We start from the raw sequence: 23,591 nt of genomic DNA, 5'->3' as shown, positions 1-23,591 counted from the left end.
TCATGACCTGAGCCGAAGGCAGACGCTTAACCAACTGAGCCACCCAGGCATCCCAAGACACTTTATTTTTTAAAAGAAGTTATGCACAGGACAAATAAATAACTATTTGTTTTAGTATTACCGAAAAACACAAAAGAATACTTATCAAGTATATACTTGCTTTTCAACCAGTATCTTAATTAATTCTCATAAAAATTCTGTACCGTAAGTATCATTACCCCTAATTTTGCAGAAGATGAAACTGAGGTTGAGAAAGGTTAAGTTATTTGCCCAAGTGACAGAATGGGGATTTGAATTCGGAAATACTTGTTCCAAGGCCAGTGCTTTTTCTGCTGAACTATGCTGCCTCCCACAAGAGAGCATTTTCACATCACCACCTGCTAGTTCTAATTAAGAGATAGTAATTAAACAATTCTCCACTCCTGATAACAATATTTAAGCTACTGGCATTTTAAAGAAATTAATATGAACAGCTTTTTATCTGCTGGAAGGTACTACACCTAAACACAAACTCCAAGCTATTACAGAAAGAAAAAACTCCAGTAAGACACAGTTATATGCTTTGTCAAAGTCTAGTTAATTGCATTCTCTATTAATGGGACATGAAGCATAAAAATGTTGACCAATATATTTCTAAAAATGTTCGACTTGACTAGTAATCAAAGAAATACAAATTAGAGTGACAAGGCCATATTGATCAAATTGGCAAAAAATTTTTAGTAATAGCCAGGTTGGGTAAAAAGTGAAACTGCCATACATTTTAGGAGAGAAGTTAACTGATAAATTTTGCTATAGGCCAATTTATAATATTTATACTTTAAAATTCATGTAGCATTTCACCTAGTAATTCCTCATCTAGGAGCTTATGTTAAGGAAATAATACAGATAATGTATATAAAGATTTAGCCACAGGGTTGCTCATCTTAGAATTACATGGAAGGAAGGAACGAACGAAGGAAGGAAACAAACTGAAATGAAAGTAATCCTACAATAAGAAACAAGGCTAAGGGACGCCTGGGTGGCTCAGTCAGTTAAGCACCTGCCTTCAGTTCAGGTCATGATCTCAGGGTTCTGGGATCAAGCCCCACATAGGGCTCCCTGCTCAGCAGGGGAGTCTGCTGCTCCCTCTCCCTCTGCCGCTCCCCCTGCTTGTGCTCTCTCTCTCTGACAAATAAATAAACTCTTTTAAGAAAAAAAAAAAAGAAACTAGGTTAATAAACTACTCATATTCAAAAGAATTCCATCAGCCATTAAAGATGATGACACTGCTGTATTTATTAGCATGGAAAGAAACTGACATGATGTTTTTAGAAAGTAAATTAAAAATTATATATAACAGTATTATTATATTTTTATTAACCTATATTTGCTTATATTTCTATTATTTACAAAACATGAGGTCTGAAATAATATACAACAAAATTTTGACTGTAGATATATCTGATAATATGATTTGGGATTCTTTCAACTTTTATTTTTCTTCATCTATATTTTCTTATTTTTACACAATGAATATTTATTACTTGTGTAAAAAAAGGAGAAAAAACATTGATATCACAGAATCATATCAGTTAATAAGGATATCTACAACTATTACTAATATATATTAAATAATATGTTAATGAAATAGTATGTTCTCATTTATGTAAGAAAAACTATATATATTAGGTTGAACCTATGGAATTGCTGGCATTTGTCTGTTTTTGACTTACGAAAACAGCAATTTCAAATGGTTTGACTTAATGCACATACTAGGAAAAATATACTCCAAAATATTAATAATATCTTAGGATTCCTAGGAGGTCTTTTTTTTTTTAAGATCATCTATATTTCCTTCTTTAAATTCATCTGTATTTTCTTCTTTTAAATTTCACTAATTTCTAATTTTTTCTAAAACACTAAATCCCAGTTTCTATATCTATAGGCCAGAAGACCCCAAGCAAGGCAAGTGAACTCTCTCAGTTTCATCAAAAAACAATGGGGGGGGCACCTGGGTGGCTCAGTCGGTTAAGCGTCTGAGAGTCTGACTTCGGCTCAGGTCATGATCCCAGGGTCCTGGGATCGAGTCCCACATTAGGCTCCCTGCTCAGCGGGGAGCCTGCTTCTCCCTTTCCCTCTGACTGCCGCTCCCCCTTCTTGTGTGCTCGCTTTCGCTCTCTCTTTGTCAAATAAATAAAATCCTAAAAAAAAATGGGAATACATCAAACACAAAAATAAATTCAAAATGGATTCAAGAACTAAATGTGAGAATTGAAACCATAAAAATCTTAGAGGAGGATACAGGCAGTAACCTCTTTAACATCACCTGTAGCAACTTCTTTCTAGATACGTCTCCTGAGGCAAGGGAAACAAAAGCAAAAATGAACTATTGGGACTTCAGGATAAAATACGTCTACACAGCAAAGGAAACAATCAACAAAACTACAAGACAACTTACAGAAGAAGATATTTGCAAATGACATATCCAATAAAGAGTTAATATTCAAAATAGATAAAGAACTTCTAAAACTCAACACCCAAAAAAATGAATAATCCAATTAAAAAGTGGACAGAAGACATGAATACACGTTTTTTCAAAGAAGACATACAGTATAATTCTATTATACTTTATAGCCAACATTTCCCAACGATACCATAGTCCTAAATCCATTAACGAAATTTCCTAAACGGCAACTATTTTATTGTAACTTCTCTTTTCCCTTCTAAGTAGCTTTGCCACAAATCTAGGACAGGGAGAACAACTCTTCCTAACCAAACTTCCTCCTCTCCAGATATGCACTTATAAAAAGAATCAGACAGACCCAGACCCAAAACTTTTCAAAATCCAAAAGATATGCAGAGTTTCAATGTCCAGGGGGCATAAAACAAGTAAAAGAAAAGAACTAAAGAGAAGAAGAAACAAGGACGGTAAATGCAAAAAAATTTGAAATGATAATTGTCACTGGAAATACCCCTACTTTGTTTTCAACTATCAAGTAAAACCTACTCTTACGTGTTCGATACATGAGAATGCACACTTGGCATTGAGGTCCCAGGAGCAAGCTCATTCCATCCTTACAAACTTTTACAGAATAAAATTTCAGACATTGGGTTCAGTTCCCTATCCAGGAGATAGAACAGATTCCCTCGAAGATCCACACCTAGAGGAAACAAACTGCCATTGCAAGAGGTATTTTCCTACCTTAACAGCTTCTCCTAGAGTTTGGTTTTTGTCAGCTTCCTCACTGGAATGCAGTTCCAGTCTGTAATTCAGCTCCTGCAGTTGCTGAGCCTGCTCGTTCAGCAGCATCTGTGCCTGCTGTTCCCGGAGTAACGCGTTATTCAGTTCTTCACAGGCACTTTCAAACTTCTCGTGGGTGATCAGTTTCTGAAAAAAGATTTAAAAATTTCGTTATAAGCTAGCTGCGTTGTTATAGCATTTCATCTGCAGAACTATATTTGCCAACAGAGAGTATAACACACACATTTCTAAATGTCTGATACAGGACAAAAGTACGACTTGTTTTTCTTAATCTCATAAATCAAGATAAAAAAAAAAACATCACTCTGGTTTTTAAAGCAGAACGGCTATATTCCCAAAGTGATCATTTTTAGTCAAGTAAAACTCTTAGGAAACTTATTTCAAGTTCACATAAATCCATAATGCTCAGTTTACATTTTCATACATGAGCACTTTTTATAAAGAACACGATCGTGGGAATTAAAGCCTTTAATGAGTTCTGATGCTTCTAAGTGATCACCTGAAATCTGCGTTCGGCGTACATTACTATTCAAGTCTCCCTGGTCAACCATCCCCTACTTCTAGTGTCCTTACCAGACCACCCCTTCCCAACTCCTACGATTACTCACACTATCATACCATATTCCTTTATTTTCTTTATAGTCATTATCATTATCTAAATTCACTTCATATAATTATTCACTTTTTTACTGCCTGTCTGTGCCCTGCCACCAATCACATATTTAAGGACGGGAGCTCCACTGGGCAGAGACCTCACTCCGCTTGTTCACCCAACATACAGAAGACTGCCTGGTACTCAGCCGTGCTCAGCAGATATTTGTTGGATGAAAGAATATTCATACGTAACTACAAGACAGCTACAAATAAAACTGTGCACCTGAGTATACAGCAGAGTTTTTACAGTATCATGACTGCTTTAGAGAATGGAGCTTTAGAGAATGGAGTTCTAGCCAGGGGCCATCCCTTAAGGGGTGGGGAATCCAGGGCACGACACACATGTATTACCTCCTGTTCAAAACAATTAAGCAAATGAAAATTAATTACAGCAAACAACAGCAGACATCTTGATCTTGAAGTGCAAAGAATGGGAACGTTTCACAAAAGGGAAGTAACCTGAGAAATACCTATATGGAACACTACACAAGTCACTTAACCATGCTGTGTGTGTGTGTGTGTGTGTGTGTGTGTGTGTGTGTATATATATATATATATATGTCTATTTAAGACTGATGACTTTCCCATTGTTGAAAAGATTTTGAGATGAATATAATTAACCACAAATACAAAGCAAATTGATTTAAAATTTTTTAAAATTTAGAGCCGGGGGAGGGGAAGAGTAGAATAAAAATCCTATTGACTCTAGGCATCTGGAATACATAAACTAGTGCAGTTGAATGTGGACTTTATCTCTGAGTTTTCTGCCACATGAGACAAATGTGCTTCGTTGTAGTTTCCTCATGGGCCAACAACAGCAAGAATGCATCTCATGCAGAGAGAAAATTTTTCACGAGAACTAAGTTTGAGGATAAATTTATTACATGGGTCTGTCCATATCATAATATAGTTTCAACTCAGTTTTACTTTGGCACCAGGTACCTTGCCTGCTGCCTCCTAGAAGCAACTCTCTTTTACTATGATTTGCCTTTTCAGAGGTATATATAATGCATTCCTCAACACTGATTAAATTTTAACATATGGCATAAACAACAGCAACATTCTAGCATAAAAACAGATAGGTAATACCTAAGTTGACACAAGGTAACAGGAATGAGCACAAGCACACAGGAGAGGTGCCTCATTTCCTGAGAGTCATCTAGGATCCGTGTATCTGATGTACCACTGATACTTCTGCAGAGTTTAGATTTGGAAGAACACGTATCTTGTACCCCCCCCCCAACAGCTGCCTTACTCTCCGCATTGTCCCATTACAGCTAACACCTCCACTTCCAGAACATCGACTTTAACGGCCTTCTCTGGGCACTCCCGTTCATTTCGACCTCTTAGCATCCCCTACTCGCTGATGCCACGGCACTCTTCTCGGTCTTACGAACAGATATTTTTGTACTTCTTCTACCTTTTATTTGTTATGTTGTTTTCAAGTATCACTCCTCGCCATCAGACCATCTGCCACTTGACCTCTATAAATCAAGATCCCCATCATTTCCCAGGACTTCTTTCCACTCCTCCAAAACTTCTCCTTCACCTTAAAACTCAGCTAATTTTAGCCTCTCTCTTGTCTATCTATCCCTCCCAGAGGCTGGCTCAATTCTGTTCACTCTTCAGAGAGCAAACCGAATCAAACAAGTGCCACAAAGTAGAGTAAGAAAGAGACGGTGTGTAAAAGCAGCTGTAAGGACCAATAAAGAAAAAAAAATCGTGGGAGTTGGCTGTGAAAGAACAACTGTCAGGAGATGAACATGGTGCTCAGAAGCAGTAATAATACTGAATAGCTTTTCGCAGGCAGGATGTTTACCTTTATGTTACAATTTTAGACTAGCTACCAAGAAGCTATTGTATTTTCCTCCTATGCGCTTTGCCTGAAATCAGTGAAAGATGATGATTGCAAGCACACTCTCCATTTTTTAGAGGCAAATAGCATCATCTTTTTGTCTGTTCTGTTTTTAATGAAACAATCCTTTATTAACACAGCTAGATATAGACATTAACCACTGGAGTGAAGTAGTTAAAAGCATGAGTTTTGGAACCAGAATACTTAGGTTCAAATCTTGTCAATTCTACTTACTAACTTTGTGAGTCTGGGCAAGTTACTTAGCTGCTCTGTGTCCCATGTTCCTCATTTGTAAAATAAAGATAATAATAATTTTGAATAATTACTGATGAGAGGACTAAATGAATTAACTCCTTGAAGTATTTAGGGTCAGTGCCTGATACATGGTCAATATGGTCATTAAATGTTAGGAATCGTCCGGGGGAGGAGGTTAAGATGGCGGAGGAGTAGGGGACACCTTTTTCAGCCGGTCCCCTGAGTTGAGCTGGATAGGTANGGATAGGTACCAGACCAGCAGGAATATCCACGGAATCAGCCTGAGACGCAGGAAGATACATCTGGATCTCTACAAATGAACATCTCCAGCGCAGAGTATCTAGGTATGAAGCGGGGAGCCGTGAAACCGGCACAGATATCGGAAGCTAAACAGAAGGGGGAGGGAGCCGCCATGTCAGGGCGCCGGGAAGCGGTAGCCACCTGCAAGGGGAGCGGACAGAGCGCGGACCCGCACGCTTGAGACAGCAGGCTGAGAAGGGAGCTCCGGGAGCGCACGCGGGACGGCTGGCGGTTGGCGGGCCACCTGCACGGGGGAGCAGGCGGACTCGCGGACGGCACCCGCGAGACAACAGACTTAGAACGCGAGCTCCAGGAGCGCGCGCGCAGGGCGGCTGGCGGGCCACCTGCACCGGGGAGCGGGCGGACCGCGGACCCGCACTCTGGAAACGGCAGACTGAGTCCGTGAGCCGGGAGCGTGCACCACCAAGCATCTCACGGAGCTCCGGAGCTCCGGTGTGCTCACTGGATCGAGGCTGAGACCGGGAGCTCCGGGAGCGTCCGCGGGGCGGCTGGCGGCTGGAGGGCCACCTGCACGGGGGAGCAGGCGGACTCGCGGTCAGCACCCGTGAGACACCAGACTGAGACGGGGAGCTCCGGGAGCCCGCGCGGGGCGGCTGGCGGCGGGCGGGGTTGGAAACACAAAGGACAGAGACGTGCCGGCCCTGGAAGTGAGGGCTGGGACGCCGGGTGTGGGGCGCACAGCCCGGGATGCTGCAGGGTTGAGCAGCACCAACAGAAACAGAGTTAAAGTGGCCAGAACATCAGTGGAGAACGATCCGCGATCCCTCTGTTCTGAGACAGAGGCTGAATTTCAGCCGCTGCTGCTCTCTCAGAAGAGGCATAGCAAACCGCCAGGGAAAGCCGCCAGAGAACAAAAGCCCGGAAATACCGGCTCACAGGGTGCCCATCCCCATCCCCCCTCGCAAGGGACACAGAGACTCTACCCAAACAGGGTTTTCTGAGTACCGGCAGGCAGGCCCCTCCCCCAGAAGGCAGGCTGAAAAATCAAGAAGCCCACAACCCGGAGCGCCTGAGTGGCGCAGTCACCAAGCACCTGTCTTCGGATTAGGGTGTGTTTACAACGTTCCGGAAAGGAGTCCCTCATCGGGCTTCTCCACCGGGAACCTGCTTCTTCCTCTCCCACTCCTCTGCTTGGGTTCCCTTTCTTGCTGACTGTCTCTCTCTCTCTCAAATAAATAAATAAACTCTTTAAGGAAGAAGCCCACATCCCTAAGATCTCTATAAAACAAGGGCGCACGGCCTGGGTCCCAGTCAACACTTGGGCTCTGGACAACCCTGCAATCTCTCTTCATCAGAATGACGAGAAGGAGAAGTCCCCCCCAGCAAAGAAAAGATAATGAGTCTGTGGCCTCTGCCACAGAATTGGCCTCGGCCACAGAATTAATACATATGGATGTATCCCAATTATCAGAAATGGAATTCAGAGCAACAATGGTCAAGATGATGAGTAAACTTGAAAAAAGCATCAGAGAAAGCGTTGCTGAGAATATAGAATCCCTAAGGGCAGAAATGAGAGCGAATCTGACAGAAATTAAAAATTCTATGGGCCAAATACAGTCAAAACTAGAGGCTCTGACGGCCAGGGTCACCGAGGCAGAGGAACGCGTTAGCGAATTGGAGGATGGGTTAGTAGAAGAAAAAACGAAAATAGAAGCTGGTCTTAAAAAAATCCACGCCCACGAATGTAGATTACGGGAGATTACTGACTCTATGAAACGATCCAATGTCAGAATCATCGGCATCCCTGAAGGGGTGGAGAAAAACAGAGGTCTAGAAGAGATATTTGAACAAATTGTAGCTGAAAACTTCCCTAATCTAGCAAGGGAAACAAGCATTCGTGTCCAAGAGGCAGAGAGGACCCCATCCAAGCTCAACCAGGACAAACCTACGCCACGGCATGTCATAGTGCAATTCGCAAATATTAGATCCAAGGATACAGTATTGAAAGCGGCCAGGGCAAAGAAATTTCTCACGTACCAAGGCAAAGGTATCAGGATTACGTCAGACCTGTCTACAGAGACCTGGAATGAGAGAAAGGCTTGGGGGGGCATTTTTAAAGCTCTTTCAGAGAAAAACATGCAGCCAAGGATCCTTTATCCAGCAAAGCTGTCATTCAGAATTGATGGAGAAATAAAGACGTTCCAAAATCGCCAATCATTAACCAATTTCGTAACCACGAAACCAGCCCTACAGGAGATATTAAGGGGGGCTCTATAAAGGTAAAAAGGCCCCAAGAGTGATACAGAGCAGCAAGTCACAACCGATACAAAGACTTTAAAGAGAAATGGCATCATTAAAATCATATCTGTCAATAATCTCTATCAATCTAAATGGCTTAAACTCTCCCATAAAACGCCACAGGGTTGCAGATTGGATAAAAAGACATGACCCATCCATTTGCTGTCTACAAGAGACTCATTTTGAACCCAAAGATGCATTCAGACTTAGAGTAAGGGGATGGAGTACCATCTTCCACGCAAATGGACCTCAAAAGAAAGCTGGAGTAGCAATTCTCATATCAGATAGACTGGATTTTAAACTAGAGGCCATAGAGAGAGATACAGAAGGGCACTATATTATTCTTAAAGGAAGTATTCAACAAGTGGATATGACAATTATTAATATATATGCCCCCAACAGGGGAGCAGCAAGATACACAAGCCAACTCTTAACCAAAATAAAGAGACATATAGATAAGAACACAGTAATAGTAGGGGACCTCAACACCCCACTATCAGAAATAGACAGAACACCCTGGCAAAAACTAAGCAAAGAATCAAAGGCTTTGAATGCCATACTCGACGAGTTGGACCTCATAGATATATATAGAACACTACACCCCAGAACCAAAGAATACTCATTCTATTCAAATGCCCATGGAACATTCTCAAGAATAGATCATGCTCTGGGACACAAAACAGGTCTCAGCCAATACCAAAAGATTGAAATTATCCCCTGCATATTCTCAGACCACAACGCTCTGAAATTGGAACTCAACCACAAGGAAAAACCTGGAAGAAACTCAAACACTTGGAGGCTAAGAACCATCCTGCTCAAGAATGACTCGATAAACCAGGAAATCAAAAAACAAATTAAACAATTTATGGAGACCAACGAGAATGAATACACAACGGTCCAAAACCTATGGGATACTGCAAAGGCAGTCCTAAGGGGGAAATACATAGCCATCCAAGCCTCACTCAAAAGAATAGAAAAATCTAAAATGCAGTTTCTATATTCTCACCTCAAGAAACTGGAACAGCAACAGAGGGACAGGCCTAACCCACTGACAAGGAAGGAGTTGACCAAGATTAGAGCAGAAATCAATGAATTAGAGACCAGAACCACAGTAGAGCAGATCAACAGGACTAGAAGCTGGTTCTTTGAGAGAATCCATAAAATTGATAGACCACTGGCAAAACTTGTCCAAAAACAAAGAGAAAGGACTGAGATTATTAAAATTATGACTGAAAAGGGAGAGGTCACGACCAGCACCATTGAAATTGCAAGGATTATTAGAAACTTTTATCAACAGCTATATGCCAAAAAACTAAACAATCTGGAAGAGATGGAGGCCTTCCTGGAAACCTATAAACTACCAAGACTGAAACAGGAAGAAATAGATTTCTTAAATAGGCCAATTAACTATGAAGAAATTGAGTCAGTGATAAACAACCTTCCAAATAATAAAACTCCAGGCCCAGACGGTTTTCCTGGGGAATTCTACCAAACATTCAAAGAAGAAATAATACCTATTCTCCTAAAGCTATTTCAAAAAATAGAAACAGAAGGAAAGCTACCAAACTCATTCTATGAGGCTAATATTACCTTGATCCCCAAACCAGGCAAAGACCCCCTCAAAAAGGAGAATTACAGACCGATTTCTCTAATGAATATGGATGCCAAAATCCTCAACAAGATCCTTGCTAATAGAATCCAACAGTACATTAAAAGGATTATCCATCATGACCAAGTGGGATTCATACCTGGGATGCAAGCATGGTTCAACACTCGCAAATCAATCAATGTGATACATCATATCAACAAGAAAAGACTCAAGAACCATATGATCCTCTCAATTGATGCAGAAAAAGCATTTGACAAAATACAGCATCCTTTCCTGATTAAAACCCTTCAGAGTGTAGGAATAGAGGGTACATTTCTCAATCTCATAAAAGCCATCTATGAAAAGCCTACTGCAAGCATTATTCTCAATGGGGAAAAGCTGGAAGCCTTTCCCTTAAGATCAGGAACACGACAAGGATGCCCACTCTCGCCACTATTATTCAACATAGTACTAGAAGTCCTTGCAACAGCAATCAGAAGACAAAAAGGGATCAAAGGTATCCAAATCGGCAAAGAAGAAGTCAAACTGTCTCTCTTTGCAGATGACATGATACTCTATATGGAAAACCCAAAGGAATCCACTCCCAAACTATTAGAAGTTATAGAACAATTCAGTAAGGTGGCAGGATACAAAATCAATGCCCAGAAATCAGTTGCATTTCTATACACGAATAACGAGACTGAAGAAAGAGAAATTAGGGAATCCATCCCATTTACAATAACACCAAAAACCATACGTTACCTTGGAATTAACTTAACCAGAGACGTAAAGGACCTATATGCTAGAAACTATAGATCACTTTTGAAAGATATTGAGGAAGACATAAAAAGATGGAAAAATATTCCATGCTCATGGATTGGAAGAATTAACATAGTTAAAATGTCCATACTACCCAGAGCAATCTACACTTTCAATGCTATCCCGATCAAAATACCGAGGACATTTTTCAAAGAACTGGAACAAATAGTCCTTAAATTTGTATGGAACCAGAAAAGGCCCCGAATCTCCAAGGAACTGTTGAAAAGGAAAAACAAAGCTGGGGGCATCACAATGCCGGATTTCGAGCTGTACTACAAAGCTGTGATCACAAAGACAGCATGGTACTGGCACAAAAACAGACACATCGACCAATGGAACAGAATAGAGAACCCAGAAATGGACCCTCGGCTCTTTGGGCAACTAATCTTTGATAAAGCAGGAAAAAACATCCGGTGGAAAAAAGACAGTCTCTTCAATAAATGGTGCTGGGAAAATTGGACAGCTACATGCAAAAGAATGAAACTTGACCACTCTCTCACACCATACACAAAAATAAACTCCAAATGGATGAAAGACCTCAATGTGAGACAGGAATCCATCAAAATTCTAGAGGAGAACATAGGCAACAACTTCTATGACATCGGCCAGAGCAACCTTTTTCACGACACATCTCCAAAGGCAAGAGAAATAAAAGATAAAATGAACTTATGGGACTTTATCAGGATAAAGAGCTTCTGCACAGCCAAGGAAACAGTCAAAAAAACTAAGAGACAGCCCACGGAATGGGAGAATATATTTGCAAAGGACACCACAGATAAAGGACTGGTATCCAAGATCTACAAAGAACTTCTCAAACTCAATACACGAGAAACAAATAAACAAATCATAAAATGGGCAGAAGATATGAACAGACACTTTTCCAATGAAGACATACAAATGGCTAACAGACACATGAAAAAATGTTCAAAATCATTAGCCATCAGGGAAATTCAAATCAAAACCACACTGAGATACCACCTTACGCCAGTTAGAATGGCAAAGATAGACAAGGCAAGAAACAACAATTGTTGGAGAGGATGTGGAGAAAGGGGATCCCTCCTACATTGTTGGTGGGAATGCAAGTTGGTACAGCCACTCTGGAAAACAGTGTGGAGGTCCCTTAAAAAGTTAAAAATTGAACTACCCTATGACCCAGCCATTGCACTACTGGGTGTTTACCCCAAAGATACAGACGTAGTAAAGAGAAGGGCCATATGCACCCCAATGTTCATAGCTGCATTGTCCACAATAGCCAAATCATGGAAGGAGCCGAGATGCCCTTCAACAGATGACTGGATTAAGAAGCTGTGGTCCATATATACAATGGAATATTACTCAGCTATCAGAAAGAACGAATTCTCAACATTTGCTGCAACATGGACGGCACTGGAGGAGATAATGCTAAGTGAAATAAGTCAAGCAGAGAAAGACAATTATCATATGATTTCTCTCATCTATGGAACATAAGAACTAGGAGGATCGGTAGGGGAAGAAAGGGATAAAGAAAAGGGGGGTAATCAGAGGGGGGAATGAAACATGAGAGACTATGGACTGTGAGAGGCAAACTGAGGACTTCAGAGGGGAGGGGGTGGGGGAAGGGGATAGACTGGTGATGGGTAGTAGGGAGGGCACGTATTGCATGGTGCACTGGGTGTTATACGCAACTAATGAAGCATCAAACTTTACATCGGAATCTGGGGATGTACTGTATGGTGATTAACACAATATAATAAAATAAAATTTAAAAAAAAATGTTAGGAATCATCACTTTATAACATTATACCTTACAACTATATATCAAAATATAAAAAAGTACATATCTCATCCCTTCAATTATTACTTCAATTAATTCTATTTTTATTTCTACACTTTAGTGAAAGTAATTCACACTAAACATTTCCTAGAACATATTCTTAGGTTTGCTGCAAGCCAGTTATTCAACCAAAGTTCTTATGATTCTGTCACCTTCCAGCAAACTCTCACCTTTCTTCAAACTCTAACCTTCTCTCTGGATTCTAGAAACTGAGTCCTGACTACTTCCAAACTAATTAAAGATAAGACGTTAACTTGTTTTACTAATACTTAGCTATGGACTAGGAAATCCTATTGTAGGAATACCTAGAATTCCTCATACATATTCCAGAAAGCAATATATATAATCTTCCAATTTTCAGGTAAGTCACTATTATCTACATCTTAAAGGAAGAAGTTGGCTATATTCTAAATCTCAAATTGTATCAACAGCTCTTGCTTTCCATTTTGGCAGACCACAACAACGTCCCAGATTTAGTTAGTATACGCAATTAAAAGCAAATCAAAAGGAGGCAGAGACACACTTCAAAGGAACTGGCTTTTAAAAGTATAAACAGCTCTTTATGATTTAAGTATAATGGCAAAAGAAGACTGGAAAAAAATGAAACATCTATTAACAGGAGAATAGTCAAATAAACTTTGATGTAGCCATATGACAGAATGGTATTCATTTATCTAAAATGGAATTAATAAGTGACATAAGAAAATGCTTATAGTACAATAAGTAAATATTAATATTTGTACATATGTTTTTGCAAATCGTACATGCAAAATCATTCTAAACTACAACTGCAGAGAGCACACATCTTGAAAGGATAAAGAAGATGTGGTATATTTACAATGGAATATTATGCAGCCATCAAAAAATGAAATCTTGCCATTTGCAACAATGTGGATGGAACTAGAGGGTATTACGCTAAGCAAAATAAGCCAATCACAGAAAGACAATTATCATATGATCTCACTGATATGCTGAACTTAAGAAATAAGGCAGAGAGGATCATAGAGAAAAAGAGGAAAAAGTGAAACAAGACGAAACCAGAGAGGGAGACAAACCATAAGAGACTCTTAACCTCAGGAAACAAACCGAGGGTTGCTGGAAGGGAGGAAGAGGGGGAATGGGGTGGCTGAGTGACGGACACTGGGGAGGGTATGTGTTGTGGTGAGCACTGTGTGTCATGTAAGACTAATGAATCACAGACCTATATCCCTGAAACAAATAATACATTATATGTTAATAATAATTTTTTTAATGCAAAACAAAAAGCATGCATCTGCACATGTACACACAAAAAAATGTAGGAAACAAAAGTCATCCACAATTCAATAGTAATTGGTTATGGATGGTAAGATTAGAGTGATTTGAACTTTCTTCTTTATACTTTTTTGTATTTTTATTTACTGTTATCATGTATTACTTTTATAATAAAAAAAATATTGAGACAGCCCTATAACTTCACCTTCTCTGAACAAAAAACTAAGAAAGTGACCAAAAAACTGGTGTCTTTAGACATTCACTGATAAGAAAACTATTACTTATCTCCAATCAGAAGGGTAATTTACGATTATTTGACCTGACTAATTTATAAGAACTTTTGGGCCTTTCAAGGCATAGCTACTTGAAATAATAATTAACATTAGCAATTTACATTATCATAGGATTAGTAACTAAACTGCTATCTGCCACTCTCTTTCCACAAATGTTAAAAACTGCAAATTCCAAATTAGCCATTTAAACTGAAGTTGAACTTGTAAAACTTAGGTTTCCCAAAGAAGGAAGTACTAAAAGTAGTTTGTTGCTAGATTTAGGAAACAAATTTTGTATTTATATTTCTATTAGTTGTCATCGGTTGGATACAATTCTGAAGTTTCAGAGTTACTCTATATTCCTATATCCATATTGAGAAAGGCAGTGCTACTAACTAACCCGGGTACAAATAGAATATGTGAATATCTCCATTTCATTGTGCATCATATATTTACACATTCTGATCCTGATTTAATGTTACTTGGTATCTAGCCTTCCTTTCTCAGCTATCTTCTGTTTTCTTAAATAATACATGAGTTCGATGGAAGTTAGATTGAACATTTCTTTGAAAAAGCAATTTGATTTCAAATGAAATAATTTAGTTTACTCAAAGCATTCAATATAAAAGGAAGAGAGAGGACATCCCACCTCCCATTCTAAACATCATGCTCTTCAATTGCGAGAAGTATTTTATCATTTTTTAGTATACATCTGGGGGTTTGTGCTAAAGCACTCTATCCATCCTAACTATAACTTCCCCTTTTTCTACACTTTCAGCCAGAGTATACATTTTAACAGGGCTATGAGTTCTGCTGACAGAGAATCAGTATTCCTTTAAGCATCTGGTATAACTCCTGGGTTTTTTGAGATACAATTGAGATAGAACATCATTTAAGTTTAAGGTGGACACCCTGTTGATCTGATACACCTGTAGATCACAATATGATTACCACCATCGCATTAGCGAGCACCTCTATCACGTGACACAATCGTCACTCCTTCTTGTGGTGAGAACCTTGAAGATCTAGTCTCTCAGCAACTTTGACATACATAATGCAGTAGTGTTGGGGAATTTTAGAAGGCACGTTTTCTGAAGAAAAAGAAATCCTATGAATGGGACTTTGAATTATTCGAAAAAAACAAACAACAAAAAGTTAAAACAAATATATATACACATCACATATGTGTGCATACATGTGTATGCGCATATGTGAATGTATGTTTGTGTGTACGTATCTGTCGGAGGAGAGCTCCCTAGAGCCACAGGAATATAAATCACATGTACTTACAGACTGCTTAAATTCATTTAATTGCATTTGGAGACCCTGGGCTTTGTCAAGCTCCTTTTTCATTTCATTCACGCTTCGTTTGAACTCCGTGACCTCCAGGCGCAGTGAGCGGCGCTCCACCTCGGCTGCGTGCAGTCTTTGTGTGAATCCAAATATCTGCTTCTGCAACGACGCCGTGCTTTTCTGTTGTTAATCAAGAGCAATTTCACAAGCAGTACAGGCTTACCAATAAATCAATAGCAATAGCCATTTTACCAACTTAAACGTATCTTGGATTATACAGAGCACAATCCTAGCTGTAATGGACCCTTAGAGGGGAAAGCTTTGTTTTTTTATTTTTTTATTTTTCTGTGACCAATAATTTGGTTGATACGAAATGAACAACCAAAGAAAATAAATAATCTAGATGGCTAGAAAAGGGAATGGACACTTGTATATGTCTCATAGCATTCTGTTGCAGTCTACTTAGAGAAAACAGTAAATTCACAACTCACACAAGAACTTTTGTGTTTCAATATTTTAGACACTTACTTGGAAGTGCTATTATGTACTGCATTAAAAGATTACATGAAGGGGGAATGAAACATGAGAGACTATGTACTATGAGAAACAAACTGACGCCTCAGAGGGGAGGGGGGTGGGGGAATGGGATAGACCGGTGATGGGTAGTAAGGAGGGCACGTATTGCATGGTGCACTGGGTGTTATACGCAACTAATGAATCATCGAACTTTACATCAGAAACCAGGGATGTACTGTATGGTGACTAACATAATATAATAAAAAATCATTTAAAAAAAAGATTACATGAAATCTAAAGGAAATCTAAATACATTTACGCACAACTAATTTAAACTACAAATAAATGTGACTCAGAGTTAAATTTACAATCGTAAAGTCACTATTTAATGAAATTGCATACATACCAAAATGGGCACATGTTCCCGTAGACCATACTTCAGGGCCTGCGTATTTACTTTATGAAGTCCACGAGCCAACCTCTGAACCAGAGAATCCTTTTCTATGTATGTAATACTCCTGTTACTATGCAAAGGTATACTCTCCATTGCCAGACTAACTTTATCCATGAGTTTTGCAAAAGAATTCTTGGCTGCACCTATGAGTAAATGTCCACAAATTCTGGAATTTGGGTCTTCGGGGAAAAAAAAGAAAAAAAGAGGCAGAAAACATGTGAACTGTCTCTTGTTCATTTCACAACTCTGCCAATCCCAACACAATTAAAATATTTTCACGATTATATAACTCCCATTCGCCTGTAGTAATTCATTCAAAAAATCCCCTCCCACATTAATTTTCACTATGAAAAAAAGGAATGCAGGAAATAGCTCACCTACTAAACAACATATCTAAAGAAAATCTGCATGTATTTACATTATATCATTTACACTGAACACTATGACACTAAAAATTCATCATCACTCTTTTCTTTGTTTTAAAACCTAACATAAATTCATTTTTTATTTACAACTACTGAAGCTTGTTACCTGAATGTCATACTATTTATATTCTCCGACAAGAAAATATAATTTGCCTTATTCCAAGGCAATTAAAATTTTACAACGACAATTACTTATTTCCCCACAGGATTTTGGTAATCATCCCTCTCACATAATGGACTTAAGGTCCCAGCATATCCAACATGGCCTGCTTGCTGCTAGATTCATCAGGTCTGTAATTAATAATTGTGTTTAATGTTGATAAATAAAATTGTCAGTGCACTTTCTACTAATTGGTATTCCAGATAATGGTTAATAGGTTTATTTATGCCTTAATAAAAGTCATGTAATTTAGTTTTCCCTCTGCTAGGCAGGTCTTAATCTGTCATTACTTGTTTTAAGATACTATCCGTGTAAAATGACAAGCATGGAGAGATGATTTAAATTCAGTAGTATACCATTCTACATTTCAAGAGCCTCTGCTGTTGGAATTAATTTAAATTTTGTCTTTCCATCATAAACACAAAAAGGATATTTGGCCAGTCTTATCCAATAGAAAAATGTTTTATAATTCTAGGAATACATATGGTTCAACACTGAAGAACAACATTGGCTGAGAAGGCGATCAATCAGTGGTTTTTTTAAGTCAGAACAATCTCACAGAGGCCCTGTGTTCAAAAATGTGAGGCTTCTTTTATTTCTTTATTCTTCAGTGGATAAAAGGAAAGATACATTTTTATATTTATGCAGCTGTCATGGGGCACTGGGTGGCTCAGTCGGTTAAGATCAGACTCTTGATTTTGGGTCAGGTCATGATCTCAAGGTCACGAGATTGAGCCCTGCATTGGGCTCAGCGCTCAGCAGGGAGTCTGCTGGAGATTCTCTTTCTCCCTCTTCCTCTGCCCTCTCCCTCTGCTAGCATGCTCTCTCTCTCTCTCTCTCAAATAAATAAATAAACCTTTTTTAAAAAATTTAAGCAGCAATCAGATTTTGGAAACCACAATTGCCTAGAAGTTATACATAAAATAAAAATTATAAATTGGATAAAAGCATAGTACCCTCCATGTAGAATTTATTTCTATCAGTTATTGATGCATTGACTTCTAACAATATAAGGTGATATAAGTTTAATTCTATATGCCTCTCATAACCATACTCTCTAAGAATCCCACTGATAGAAAGCATATGAAGTATAATTAAAATACACAGTTCCATTGTCAACAATCAATTCTTTAAATAAGTCATGAATAAAAAAGAGTTCAGTAGCTTGACATACCAATTAGCCTATAATACAGAACACTGATTTAAAAGAACAAACTAGTGTTTAATAGGTCACTGTTGAAAAATAAACAGTAGAAGTTATTTTATCTATAATATTCAATATAATACATCATTCCAGTGCCTAATATACGTATTCCCTGTTTCTCAACTGGCTTGCAACTCCTTAACTGTGCCTTTTGTTATCTCAGTAAACCCTGTATTTGCACTGTGCCAGCCTAGCATATATGGATATTTTGTATGTGTTTAATGGATTAATTATACTTCATTTTACTTTCATAGTAGCTGCAACATGCTGAATATAAGGATGCATTCAATAATAACAAGAACAACACATAGATCAACGGAACAGAATAGAGAACCCAGAAATGGGTTCAACTCTATGGTCAACTATCTTCAACAAAGCAGGAAAGAATATCCAATGGAAAAAAGACAGTCTTTTCAACAAATGGTGTTGGGAAAATAGGACAGCCACATGCAGAAGAGTGAAACTGGACCATTTTCTTATACCATACACAAAAATAGACTCAAAATGGATGAAAGACCTAAATGTGAGATGGGAATCCATCAAAACCCTAGAAAAGCACACAGGCAGCAACCTCATTGACATCAGCCACAGCAACTTCTTGCTAGACACGTCTCCAGAGGCAAGGGAAACAAAAGCAAAAGTGAACTATTGGGACCTCATCAAGATAAAAAACTGCTGCACAGCAAAGGAAATAGTCAACAAAACCAAAAGGCAATCTACAGAATGGGAGGAGATATTTGCAAATGACATATGAGATAAAGGGCTAGTATCCAAGATCTGTAAAGAACTTATCAAATTCATCACCCAAAAAACAACCCAGAAATGGGCAGAAAACACAAAGACATTTCTCCAAAGAAGACATACAACTGACCAACAGACACATAAAAAAAATGCTCAACATCACTCAGGATCAGGGAAATAGAAATCAAAACCACAATACCACCTCACACCAGTAAGAAGGGCTAAAATTAACAAGTCAGGAAACAACAAATGTTGGCGAGGATGCAGAGAAAGAGAAACCCTCTTACACTGTTGGTGGGAATGTAACCTAGTACAGCCACTCTGGAAAACAGTATGGAGGTTCCTCAAAAAGTTAAAAACAGAGCTACTCTATGACCCCACAATTGTACTACTAGGTATTTACCAAAAGGATGCAAACGTGATCTGAAGGGGGCACATGCACCCCAATGTTTATAGCAGCAATGTCCACAATAGCCAAACTATGGAAAGAGCCCAAATGTCCTTCAACATATGAATGGATAAAGAAGATGTGGTATATATACATAATGGAATATTATTCAGCCATCAAAAAGGATGAAATCTTACCATTTGCAATGATGTGGATGGAACTGGGGGTATCATGCTAAGCGATATTTCAATCAGAGAAAGACAATTATCATATGGTTTCACCCATATGTGGAATTTAAGAAACTAAAACAGAGGATCATAGGGGAAAGGAGGGAAAAATAAAACAAGATGAATTCAGAGAGAGAAACAAACCATAAGAGACTCTTAATCATAGGAAACAAATTGAGAATTGCTGGAGGAGAAGTGGATGGGGAGATGGAGAAACTGGGTGCTGGGCATTAACGAGGGCACGTGATGTAATGAGCACTGGGTGTTATATGCAACTGATGAATAACTGATCTCTACATCTGAAACTAATGATACACTATATGTTAATTAATTGAATTTAAATAAGATTAAAAAATAACACCAAGAAAAATTAATATTAATTTTAACAGTATGTCAAAAATTATTCTTTATATTTTTTTAAAGATTCCTTTTATTTGTTTATTTGACAGAGAGAGAGCACAAGCAGGGGGAGCAGCAGGCAGAGGGAGAAGCAGGTTCCCCACTGAGCAGGGAGCCCGATGTGGGGCCCAATCCCAGTACCCTAGAATCATGACCTGACTAAGCCACCAGGAGCCCCAGAAGTTACTCTTTTTAAATAAGCAAGATAAAAGCTCATCATTTTAGGAAATTTTCAGTTATATCAAAGTAAAAATTTTCACAAAGAGCCTTTAAAAGCAAAAATCAACTACAATTAAATTTTAATGAATAGCAGTTTGTTACTATATCATAGAAACGAATTTGTGTAGGCACTAACCACTCTGAAAGGCAAAATTGAGTGACAACATAATTCTACAAGGCATTCTTCTGAATTTTTAAAAAGTGGGAAAGAGGCATACATTCTAAGTTCCTGACTGCTGACTCTCAAGGAATTACAGAAACAGCACTAAATAATTTATGCTTTGATGAGTGAGAAGTGTTTTTGTGACATATTTCACATTATAGAGTATAGAGTACAATTAATTCAACACTAAATAAATGAATAAACAAAAAAAATCCTCTAGTAACATAGTTGTAGAATTATTTGTATAATGATACAGAAATACAAGACAAAAATAAAGTCACTGAAATTTCTCATGTCTACACTTGTCTAAACTGTTTAAATGTTTGCTACATTTAACAAATTCTTATTTATGTAAAATACACTTGTTAATCACTTTCCCTCTATTTAATAGCATGTGTCTTTTGAGAAAGAAGAGGACTTTACTGGACTTTTTCCAATAGCAAAGGCATTACCGTACATTTAAGGTTAAACAAATTCATAAAGAATTGTTTTGACCAGTAATTCTAAACCTCTGAGCTGCAGATCTTGGGGCGGGGGGCGGGGGGGAAGCTGAAGAATTATTTCAAGGGTTTCATCACTTTTAACTAAAGCAACTATTGCCATCTTGATCTTTATTTAGCCCTAAAAATATATACAGCATGAATAATATATGCTCATGATGTTGTGGGTAATAAAATTAAAAGTCCTTTAAAACATTATCAAAGTCAACTGCTACTAAAAATATAACTATCACGTGGGAAGAGAGCAGTCTACAATATATCTTCTTATCAAAATGGAGTCCTCACACTTAGAAAGATTGAGAAACATTCCTTTAATGAAAATGAGGATTCATGAGTAATGATTTAATTAGTATGTATGTAATTCATAATTATTTAATTTAATCATAACGTTGGTCATGAGCATATTAATAACAATGAGTAATAATACAATAACAACAAATGTTAATCATGAGTAATGCTAATACCTTAAATTCCAACTCAGCTCCACACACTTGGGAATACTTTGTCATCCTTGACATCTCCATCTCCCTTACCATCTCCCCCACATCCCATCCTTAAAATTTCTCCAATCTATTCAATGATCTCTGTGATCATGACCATATCTCATCTGTATTCTTGCAAGAGTCTCCCTACTCTTCTTCAATCTTTCCCTTCTTCAACCCATCCTCCACCGTAAACAAAGTAACTTCTAAAACATAAATATGAGGGCGCCTGGGTGGCGCAGTTGGTTGAGTATCTGACTCGATTTTGGCTCAGGTCATGGTCATGAGATCAAGGCCCGTGTTGGGCTCCATGCTGGGTGTGGAGCTTGCTTAAGATTCTCTCTCTCCCTCTCACTCTCCCTTCCCCCTAACCCCTCACCCCCACTCGCACACGCATGCTTGCACTCTCTCTCTCAAAAATAAATAAAATAAAACAGAACACAAATAGGATCTTTTCACAACTGCTGCTTTTAAGCCTGGGTGAAGATCTAGGAATAAATTTCAAACTCCTTAAAACATTCTCTATAAGGCCCTATGTGATCTGATCCCTGCTTACTTTTCCAGGAACACCTTTCAACTATTAACCCTTTTATATGCAACTCTTTATAAGTGATACCAACACATCACAATCTTAAACCAAAAATAATGCTTGTGTCTCCAAACTGCTAATAATTTGGGAAATATGAATGTGGACATCGTTTTCAAACATGGGAGCCAATCATTATGGCAAGATGTTTGCTTCAAAGCTATGTTCTAACTAAAAAAACAAACAAAAAAACAACTATGAATATAGCTCAAAATACTATAAGCAAAAGTAATGACAGAATCTGTCTTACTATATTTTAAAATATCAAGATGTGCATATGAAAAGAGTAGCATGAGACTTGTATTAGAAGAGATAGGGGAAATAATGGAATAGACCAGAGACACAAGAAATAGATCCAAGAACATATAATAATAGTTTAATATATGCTAAATGACATATCTTACTTAATTCAGTAGGGAAAAGGTGGGTGCCTGAATTGAAAAGTATTCCAACTAGCTGATCATCTGGACAAAAATAGATCTTAATAATTTCCTCAATACTTAAACCAAAAATAACCCCAGATAAATCCAAAATTTAACATAAAAATTGAAAATACTAGACTAATATATGAGCAATTCAACCCTGTGGTAAGGCAAGCCTTTCTAAGTAAATCACCAATAGAAAAAGCATGAAGTAAATACTTAATAATTTAGCTGTATAAAAATTAAAATACACAAAACTAAAATCCAAACCGTAAAATTATTTACATGAAAAAAATTATTTACATGATATAGAGCAAAGTGTTAATACATGTGATATACAAGTTCTTATAATTCCATAAGAAACAAACACACACCCCGGTATATGAACATGAGATAATTGTAAAAGAATATGAGTAAGTGTAGAACACATGAAAAAACACACAACCTAACAATAAAAATGCAAATAAGTAATAATATAGTTTCTTTTGCCTTTCAAATTAATAAAGATGAAAAAGATTGTCAAAATTTAATATGCCAAAGGCATTTCTGAGGAAACCAGCACTCAGTACAGCTCATGGGAGTGGAAGACCAGGCAACTTTCACGAAAGGCACACTGGTGATTCTTTCCCAATGTAAAATATGCAAACTCATTTCTCGGGAATTTAGCCAAGGAACTAACTGCGCAAACATAAACTGTTTTTGCACAAACATGTTAATTACATCACAGTTCATTACAGTATTGCTTAAAATCATGGAAAATTTTAAGAAAAGACACCAATATCTACCAACAGAGAATTCACAGAGTAAACTACAGTACATATAAACAATGGGGTAGTATGCGGCCAAATACAATTAATAAAGTGTACCTCCTTTATTGACATGGAATACATTTAGTTGTCCACTGAATAGAAAAAAATTACAATGAGGCACAATCATACACTGAGGTATGATTCCCTCATGTGAAACTGTGTGTGTCTGTGTGTATCCATGTTTGTACACATGTCTGGGCGGTCTGGAGAACCTGTACACAGAGTAGCTCGAATCTATAAAGACACCATGTTAGCAACAGGGATGGGAAACCTGTAACACTGATTAAGAATCA

At 38.1% G+C, this 23,591-nt stretch overlaps 1 protein-coding gene across 8 annotated transcripts in view; it reads right to left on the bottom strand.

Annotated features, from left to right (window-relative positions):
* The window catches only part of CCDC171 (coiled-coil domain containing 171), a 303,540-nt gene that overhangs the window by 128,514 nt on the left and 151,435 nt on the right, over nucleotides 1-23,591 (bottom strand). For all 8 annotated transcript variants that reach the window (XM_034663934.1, XM_034663935.1, XM_034663937.1 and 5 more), the window contains 3 exons: nucleotides 16,526-16,752; nucleotides 15,601-15,783; nucleotides 3,182-3,367 (listed from right to left, as the gene is read on the bottom strand). In XM_034663934.1, the coding sequence (XP_034519825.1) occupies nucleotides 3,182-3,367; nucleotides 15,601-15,783; nucleotides 16,526-16,752 (596 nt within the window). The remainder of the gene's footprint in view (nucleotides 1-3,181; nucleotides 3,368-15,600; nucleotides 15,784-16,525; nucleotides 16,753-23,591) is intronic.

Source organism: Ailuropoda melanoleuca, chromosome 7 (genome assembly GCF_002007445.2).
Source record: "Ailuropoda melanoleuca isolate Jingjing chromosome 7, ASM200744v2, whole genome shotgun sequence".
Classification (NCBI taxonomy): Eukaryota; Metazoa; Chordata; class Mammalia; order Carnivora; family Ursidae; genus Ailuropoda; species Ailuropoda melanoleuca.
This window is presented reverse-complemented; position numbering and strand designations above follow the sequence as displayed.